The 9,511-nt window shown below is 50.9% G+C and overlaps 1 protein-coding gene across 1 annotated transcript in view; it reads right to left on the bottom strand.

Annotated features, from left to right (window-relative positions):
• Positions 1 to 8,482, bottom strand: part of met (MET proto-oncogene, receptor tyrosine kinase) — a 45,910-nt gene extending 37,428 nt beyond the window's left edge. Inside the window, exons 1-2 of the mRNA XM_076137168.1 lie at positions 8,202 to 8,482; positions 5,609 to 6,809 (exon numbers count right to left, since the gene is read on the bottom strand). Of these exons, the coding sequence (XP_075993283.1) occupies positions 5,609 to 6,808 (1,200 nt within the window). The 5' untranslated portion in view covers position 6,809; positions 8,202 to 8,482. The remainder of the gene's footprint in view (positions 1 to 5,608; positions 6,810 to 8,201) is intronic.
• Positions 8,483 to 9,511: the final 1,029 nt, after the last annotated feature.

The following is a 9,511-nucleotide window of genomic DNA, read 5'->3' as shown; positions in this document are numbered from 1 at the left end:
CACACACACACACACACACACACACACACACACACACACACACACACACACACACACGAACCGTGTGGACAAGAAGTTCATGGCAAATTTGATAAGATGTCAAATCTGTAACTGAAGCCAAAAACAGCTTTCCTTTTCCGCGAGAAGACTTCCTGTGACCGAACACTCACAGTAAATCAAAACCTCTGATTACAACAAAACCTCTTCATAAATCAAAAGTCCTAATAAATCAAAACCTTTTAATAAACGCTTCATTCTAACTGAGTAGACGACCTCAGTCTGACAAGAGGAGAGAACCAGCCTCATCCATCAGCACTGCAATAACACACACACACACACACACACACACACACACACACACACACACACACACACACACACACACACACACACACACACACACACACACACACACACACACACACACACACACACACACACACACACAGGAACAGGACGAGGCAGGAACTTCATATTTCCATTCTTCTTCTTCTGTGATTCCTCTCTGTGCTGTTGGCGAGCGGCCCACCTGCTGACAGCACCACTGGGTGCTGCACCCACATTAGGGGCACAGACAGGCTCCACATTCATGTCTATGTTTATTATTACATATCAGACCCTCTCATTATGAATGGGGCGCTTGTGTGAGCAGGTTGAGGAGTTGATGCGCCGCAGCGTCTCCTCAGGTCGCCTCACTTCCTGCACACGGACCTCCTTTAGGGAAATACTACAACTAAGAGTCCCGTTTAAGTCTGCTCTGTGTGTGTGTGTGTGTGTGTGTGTGTGTGTGTGTGTGTGTGTGTGTGTGTGTGTGTGTGTGTGTGATGGCAGGAGCAGGCCCGGGCACGCTGGACTCACAGCGTGACAACAGTGGAGCCCAGTCAGTCAGCAGCACTCACACTGTGATCAGTGACGGATCGATCAGTCACTCTATCTGATCAGCTGTGACTCCATGCAGATGAAGGCACTGAGACCAGAGAAGGATGCAGTTTGGTTCTGCTTTATCTCCACGGCAACTGATGCACAACCTTTAGATTTGGTAAAGAAATGAGCTCAGACAACAACGGGACAGAAGTGAGACACAGAGAGCCTCTTCTGCGTCTCCATGGTGATGTTTCCATGCTGACACGGTGTCCAGCTGCACCTGTGCTACATCCTAGAAACAGACAGTATAGAACTCAGACTCCTTCCTGTTAAAGCTTCTTTCTGACTCACAGCAGCTTCACACTCTCGTCTTCTTCTCTCTGCTCTTATCACAGCCTCATCGTGTCTGGAAATTCAGATCCAGGTCAGATTCTTGGATTCCCATGAGTGAGAGCAGAGACGTTCAGGATTCCTTCACTGCAGCTGCTTGTTTTGTTCCAAAGCAGCGTTTAAAGCTTCTTCATTAAAAACAGGGAGACTCATTAAAATGACTGTCTGTCAAAAGAGTCTCCCAGTGGGAATTATAATCACACACACACACACACACACACACACACACACACACACACACACACACACACACACACACACACACACACACACACACACACACACACACACACACACACACACGCTATAATCAATCAGGGCTAAGATTCAATTTAAAACCAATCAGTGTTTGCTGGGTTTTTACAAATCAATGCTAATCCAATGATAATTTTGACCTCGAATGTGGCCGTTCTTTATTTTTAGTCTGGAGTGCTCCGGCTCGCCCGCGCACACACACACACGCACACACACACTCTGGAGGACGGGTGCCAGGCTCCAAACCTCTTTCCCCCGCTCTGCACGCCTCCTCACCAGCAGAGAGGCTCAGAGTTTGGAAAGCTCCTGTGACCCCTGAACACATCAGGAGTGTTTGACTCTTAACACAGATTTATGCAGATTTTAACCCTATGATGACGTTTGACACAACTTTACAAAGACAATGTACTTTCTTAATGTGAATAGAGTTTATTTATGGATTTATTTATTTGATCTTTATTTTGCTCATAGGGATCAATCACCATCCAACTGAATCAAACACAACTAACAAACCTAAAGTGTCCTCTCCCTGAGACTTCAGAGTGAAGTGTGTGTGTGTGTGTGTGTGTGTGTGTGTGTGTCCCTCTGCTTCCCCTCGTTCGTTAGGAGTGCAGCAGTTAGATGTTTGTTCTCCTTTTGCTCCGGGTCCAGATTGCATCAAACCCCCGGCCCGTTTGAGAGCAAACACAGCGATGTTGTAACAGCAGATGTTACGCCGCAGATTTCATTGCTCAAAGTTTGAAAAACAACCAAAACGTCCCTCAGCGTGTCACAGAGGAGGAATGGTGACGGCTCTATCCACTCTGTGTAAGCGAGCAGACAGAGCAGCTCTGCTCCATCAGGCTGACGGCCCCCAAAGAGCGACTCCTCATTACAACGTTTATCATATCTGACTGCTCCACTGGAGCTAAGAGGCACGTCTGGGTTTGACAACCGCCACTTAAGACATCAAACATGTTCCTGCTTACGGCGCTCCAGCTCATCCAGAGCGGCCCGGCCACTTCACCGCCCAGAACCTCAGCGCAGGACAGAAATAACCCCTCTGCCTCGCCGCTCTGCCCCCTCTACAACCTTTACAACTCTGCTGGTTGAGTTTACGGCCGGGCTTATCTTCCCGCAGAACGCAGCGTCTACCTGCCATATGCCACTGAACGCACCTCATAAATCTATTAGGCGCTGCTATGATTGGACACTTCACCGCCAAGATGAGCACAGGGATAAGAGATCAGTTACTCAAAGGGCTTTTGTCTCTGTGACGGCTTCAGTGAGAGTAAGTCATAAAAGAAAACAGTTTCCCTCCTTGTATCCGTGGAGATAAAAGCTGTTTTGGCTGCGGCCCCCCCCCCCTCGTCCTCCTCCTCCTCCTCGCCCCCCCGACATGCTGAGCTTTACCTCAGAGATGGAAACATTTGGAAACAGCAGATGTGTGTGTGTGTGTGTGTGTGTGTGTGTGTGTGTGTGTGTGTGTGGTGTGTGTGTGAGCAGAGGGAAACACGGCGTTGGAGCTGTGACGGGATGAAAACATTCAAATCAAATAGTTGCAAGTCTCCATGACAACGATAATTACATAGCCCATAGATTCCCCCGATGCCCCGCCTCCTGTCTGCCAGGTAGTCGTGTGAGTCAAAGAGAAGGAATGCCACAACACACGGTGACCGGGGGAGAGTGATGCATGCTGGGATACGTCCCAGACGTAGCGGCGGTTACTTAAGAGCTACTTGTGAAAGTAGCGGTAAGTACCTGGATAAGCTACACTGTGCTGCTACTCTGAAGGTGCTGAGAGAAGTAGCTCACTCAGCAGCTTAGTTACTTGTAGCTTTTAGGTTTGCTTCTGTGTTTCATCGCTGCGCTTCATCTTCACACATCTGTCCACCAAACATCAGCCCAGAGGAGAGAGGCTTCTGGGTGCAGATGCCACTTCCACTTTCCCACCGGTGGTAGTGACAGGTGGGGGGGGGGGGGGGGGGGGGGGGGTCTGTGGGGTCGGGGGCCTCGCCAGCGGGGCCGGCTGCCACGGCGGGTCAGGGGATCATCTTCCGCCCAGCTGCTGATGTCCTGTTATCCAGCAGCCATTCATCACGGCTCGCTGAGAGTCAGATATGCGCCGCCCGAACCCCCCAGCCGGCATTCCTCCCTTTCCCCTGTGGATCTGCACTGCACAGAGCCGTTAGGACCCCGCTGAGGTACCCACCCACACACACACACACACACACACACACACACACACACACACACACACACACACACACACACACACACACACACACACACACACACACACACACACACCCACACACACACACTGTATTTGCATGTATTTGCAAAGCTGGTTTGAATCTTCCCTGAGCCTTTGAGCACATGTCCTTCATCACGTCTGTTTGTGTGCCGTGGAGTAAAGTGGTCCAGTTTGTGTCTCACTGTTCTCCATGTGACTCACACACAGGAGCAGCAGCTGCTCGGCCTCAGCGTCGCTTCCATTCTGCACTTATGAACAATATTCACCCAGAGCCACAGATCACAACCTTCTCTTCCTCTACATTCATCTTATTCTCTAGGTTCTACTTCCATCCAGTCTGCTGTCCACCCTCACTGCTGGCACTCGGGCTCAACCAGCATAAATCTGAGGCTGAGCTCATTGTGTCACTCAGCAGCAGAGCATATTGTGTTTGTTGCCTCAGGAGAACCTGAAGCTCCACTTCCACAGGATTTACAGTCAGAATGTCATGAGAGCAGGTCACAACATTCATCCTGGACTTATAGACTGATCCAGCAATAACAGCACATTTTCAAACAAATCAATTTGATCGCTTAAATCGAGTCTTTCCTCATAAATTCAGAGCGAGATGTTTCCAGAACGTCCTGGTGGAGTTCAGGGAACAAAAACAGAAACCAGTTCATTTTGAAAAATCCTCATTCAAAATCCTTCCACCTCTGTCCTGCGTTCCTCTCAGAGCAGCTTTGACTCCATCTGTGACTCAAACACACCTCACCATGCTAACAGAAGAAGAAAGGTAACAACACCCGAGTTTGTGCTGCACACACAGCAAACAGCTGCAGGAAATGTTGGCACGCCAATCTCGTTTAAACTAGTCCAGTCACAGCGATACACAAAGCTAAACCCTGCTTAATCTCTCACACACCCACACCCCCACACACACACACACACACACACACACACTCCTGTACCTGCTTGCCCGCTCAGGAGGCACAGCGCTGCCTGGTTGATGATATATTGGTGATGTATATGAATCCACGGGTGAGGTTAAGTAATGATTCAGCGGGGGGGGCGGGAGGGGGGCGGAGCACTGACACACAGATCGACACGGGCGACCGGGGAGTTGAATTCATGTTAGTATTGATCAGCCGAGTAAACCGATTGACTGAGTCGACATTGATGGATGGACACGAGGTAATAAGAAGACCTGAGGAGTAGCAGCTAGCTCAGTATGTGTGTGTGTGTGTGTGTGCACAGGATACGACACCGGTATAGATAGGTCAACAACATCTTAAACTTTGATTCGACTCCCATTACGCAGATATGGAGGTTGAGCCACTTGGACAGAACGGGTTAAGGTTCCATTCTTAAGCCAATGAAGCAACAAGTCAGAAGGAAATGTTCATCCAATAACAGAATCCTGTCCCTTCTATCCATGTCGGCTCTACGTACCGAGAGATGGGACGGACCAACTGTCTCAGACCACCAACACAGAGGACATCTCCTCCAGCCAACAAACCAGCTGCACCTCAGCCAGAGCCTCACAGTCTGAGAGATCATAATCATAATAAAGCCAAGAGCATACAACAAATAATTACTTCACTTTGTCAACCCTCATCCCATCCAGATGTCTTGGAGATTAAGTGCAATTACCTCTGGATCAGAGTCTTAGAGCCATAGACAACCATCCAAATGCTTAACCCGTGTCAACCCTTAACTCCTACATGGCAGCAGAGTCCAGGGGCGCTAGCTAACTTAGAGCTAAACACGTGTAATGCAGCTAACACACTGGAATTCATTCCTACTTTGCCATGCGAGCCTCCTGAGTGATTCTTATCAAAGGTGAAACATCTGTAATGAGCAGAATCCAAATCCAACACTTACCACATTGTAGCAGGACTTCCTGTGTGACCCGGTGAAGTGGAAGGGGTCGACGGTTTGGCACTCCTGCATGTACCTCCTGAACAAGATGTTGATGTGCTTCACGGTGATGATGCAGATGGCAGAGTTGGACGTGGGCTCAGGAGAGTTCTCCTTTCCCTCAGCAAAGGCTGCAAACAGCACGTCCTCGTCCTCCTCCACCTTCAGCTGCCTCAGCAGGTTTGCGTCCGGGCCCAGCTTGGTCACGTGGGCGGCCTGCAGGATGTTGAACACCTTTAGATGCTCTGCGGAGCGTCTGCGTCTCTTATTGGTGCTGATGCATCCCAGGGGCATCTCCACGTAGCGGCGGATCTCCATGTCAGAGGAGCACATGCGGACGATGCGGCTGTGGTAGGCCTGCGAGTCTCTGCTCACCCTCTGCACAGTGAGGAAGTAGGTGAAGGGTCCGCTGTGGAAGGAGTAAACGTAGCGCAGGTAGTAGTTTCCACGAAGGGGTGGGATCAGATCAATGTACGAGCGTTCGGAGAAGAAGGAGAACCCGTTTTGGCTGGTCTTCATCTTCCTCAGGGAGATGGTGTGAGGCTGAGTTGTTCTGCTGGAGACGTTTCCCAGGCCGGGGATCTCAGAATTCCCCACAAAAAACTGGATGACGTTACTCTCCACGTTCAGAACCTGGGAGCCCGATGGACCGATCACAACGCTGGGGTCACTAGGTTGACCTCTGTCCCTGTCGTCTAAGAAGCAGCAGACCTCCTCGTCCACAGTTTTGGGGCTGATGCCGTCATCCAGGACGTGGCGACGGCAAACGCCGTTATCTGCCGAGCCGCAGCTGAACAAGCCCTTGTCGTAGATGGTCTCCACCACCAACGCTTTGTTATGGTTGTCCACCTTGGCGGTACTGTTGCTGTCCCCTTTCCATCCACACGCCTCCTTGGGGAGCAGGGGTCCTGTGCTGTACTCGGACAGCTTGGTGAGGTTTGGCGACAGAGCGTAGATGCGGTTCACCGCCCCCACGTATATGATGCCGTTCAACTCCACCATGTTCTGGATGGGGAAGTCTGCGGTGAAGGTGGGGAGGTCATAGGTGACGGACAGGTTGAGCTGGGAGCTCTGAGAGGATTTGTCACACTGGGCCTTCACTGTGGAGCTCAGAGCCCAGAGCAGAACCACGACACCAACGGCTTCCAGCAGGAGGAGCTTCATCCTGATCCAGAGAGGAGAAAATGAGAAATTGTGGTTAAACAATGGTGCTGAACACATTCATGATAGATGAGTGAAGAGATTAGACACGCTGGCTTCTGGGGTCAAGGCTGACAAACAGAACTGTGTGGGGCTCTGGTTCTGGGTTCTTTACTCATACTCAAAGCACCGACATCACCCTGCTGATCAGCCGTTCTGCTCATGACATCACTGACCCCGGACGCAGCAGCAGAGAGACTCACGGCTGCTCCAGGCCCCGCTGGCACCCGAGCAGAGCTTCTTGTGGTGCGTCGCTCTGTTCCCGTAGAGCCACCGGCCCGAGGCAGAGCAGTGAATCACCCAGAGAGAGCTGCCCACTCTGCAGAGCGCCGCAACAACCACACGCCTAAGTTTAGACTGAAAGCCCAAGGGAGCGGAGATAAACTCAATTAAAATAACAAGAGGGTGGGGGGGGGGGAGGGGGGGCCATGATAAATAACCCCAGCAGCACCTAAATGGCAAATCCACTGGGAGATGCTTTAAGAGAGGAGCAGGAGGAGGAGGAGGAGGGGGAGGAGGGGGGGGGGGGGGGGCAGGGGGTTGAGCTGACTGTAGACATTTGTAAACGCTGCCTCTGCTTGATCTTGGATGTGGTTTTGTCACACTTCCCAGATGTGAAACCAAAACAAGGTAACAACATCCTGCTCTGAAGTTTGGGGTTTTATGTTCCAGCTCACAGCGACGAGGCGGCGGCTCGTCAACACTCAGGCTGATTGATGAGGACACATGAGTGACAGCAGAGCATTACAGCCGCACGGCAAATCAAAGAGATGAAGAGTGAAGACATGAGTGTGTGTGTGTGTGTGTGTGTGTGTGGAGAGCAGATTCCTGGGGAAGACCTACAGCAGACACACACACACACACACACACACACACACAATTTACTCTGCTGAACCTTAGAACATTCCAGCACAGAGAGATAATAGATTATAGAATAATAGATAATAGAAGCATAAAGCATAATAATGTGTGTGTGTGTGTGTGTGTGTGTGTGTGTGTGGGAGTCTATCAGACATGAAACATTAAACATATCTGCTCTCACGTCGTGTTTGTGTTCCTAAAGGAGCTCGAGGTGAAGAAAAGGAAGAAGAAGAAGAAGAAGAAGAAGAAGAAGTCTCCTAAATGTGAGTGAGTGTGGAGCACCTGCAGGAAACACAGACAGAGGGACAAAAGGCTCCGGAGCAGAGAGTGACTCACGGAGAAGAGGCGCGCACACACACACACACACACACACACACACACACACACACATTCACACACACACAGAGAAGTGCGGGGAAGTTTGTGCAAAATGAGTGAAAACAGCCCCAGAGCTCCAGAGAGGGCTCGAGTCCCCTCTGGACGGGTCTCAGCTCACCTGTTAGTCTCAGATCAGATCCCGCCGCTCTGCCCAAAAGCGGGACTGACTTCTCCACTCCGCTCATCAAAGTGTCGCTCTGGATTCTCCCGGTCGCTCTCTTGTGACAGCGGAAACCAAAAAGTCTTCCTCACTTTATTTCCCTTCAAGTCCGACTTGTTTTCCCGCTAGCTGAACTCTTCTCCTTGTTGTTTTCCTTCTTCTTCTTCTTCTTCTTCGTCTTCTTCAGAGCTCGGACCTGTGCGCGTCACTCTGGCTGCATCTAGAGCAAACACGCCGCTGCTGCTGCTCTCTCATCACGGCGCCGCTCCGCCGCTGCGTGAAGCTCCGCCCCCCTGCGGGCTGCGCCGTGACGCAGCCAGGTGATGAAGCTGCCCAGCGAGCGGAGATCAGGTGAGACGGAACCCAAAGTGTTTACAGATGATCACGTTACAAACAGACACCAGAAAGAAAACAAGCAGGGGATGATAACCTTTATTAGGGACATGTGATGACGTCATACTCCAGATCAGAGCAGATCAGCCCAGAAACTTCGTTGAGGAGAAGGGGGGGGGGGGCAGTGAGTCAGGTGGGCGAGCAAGAGGAGCCAGAGGAAGAAAGAAAGTCACAACAAAGAGACAGATGAGATGTAACAATGCAGCAACACAGAATAAACACAGAACAATAAACACAGAACCAAGAGGACAAGTCCACAGAGAGGAGCTGGAAATGAACCAGTGACACACACACACACACACACACAGAGAGAGAGAGAGAGAGAGAGAGAGAGAGAGAGAGAGAGAGAGAGAGAGAGAGAGAGAGAGAGAGGGAGAGAGAGAGAGAGAGAGAGAGAGAGAAGTGAAAAGCTAGAAATGTAGTGGTGAGTCCTGATCCAGCAGAGGATCTTTGGTGGGTCAGTGAGACAGACAGACAGACAGACAGACAGACTCATGTGTAGGTTGAAGAGCCCCCCAGCAGGGATTCAAACCCACAGCTTCAGTGTTGGTGTGTTAACATGAAGCGTTGCATCTCGACCTGCTGACCTCCTTCTCAAACACAAACTTGCTCTTTCTCTCCTGCTGGTGCTGAATCACAGCCACAGTCCCATCAGGTGGACTCCAGACCTGCACCTGATCCTGACCCCCTTTGAGTCAGGCTGCCGGTCGTCACGTGGAAACGGCGCTCGCTCAGCCGCAAATAACGAGGCGAGTTACAAAGGCTAAACCCACTGTGTGTCTCAGCCATGAATCACTGAGGGCAGCACAAGAAATTCCTTTGTCCCACTTCCTGAAAGGAGGGCAGTGGGAAGACTGGAAGCCTGGAAGCCCGGA

The sequence above is a fragment of the Genypterus blacodes genome, unplaced genomic scaffold, assembly GCF_046128005.1.
Source record: "Genypterus blacodes isolate CSIRO-AG114 ecotype Tasmania unplaced genomic scaffold, CSIRO-AGI_Gbla_v1 ptg000296l_1, whole genome shotgun sequence".
NCBI lineage: Eukaryota > Metazoa > Chordata > Actinopteri > Ophidiiformes > Ophidiidae > Genypterus > Genypterus blacodes.
Note: the sequence above shows the minus strand (reverse complement) of the source record. Positions and strands in the feature narration are given on the sequence as shown.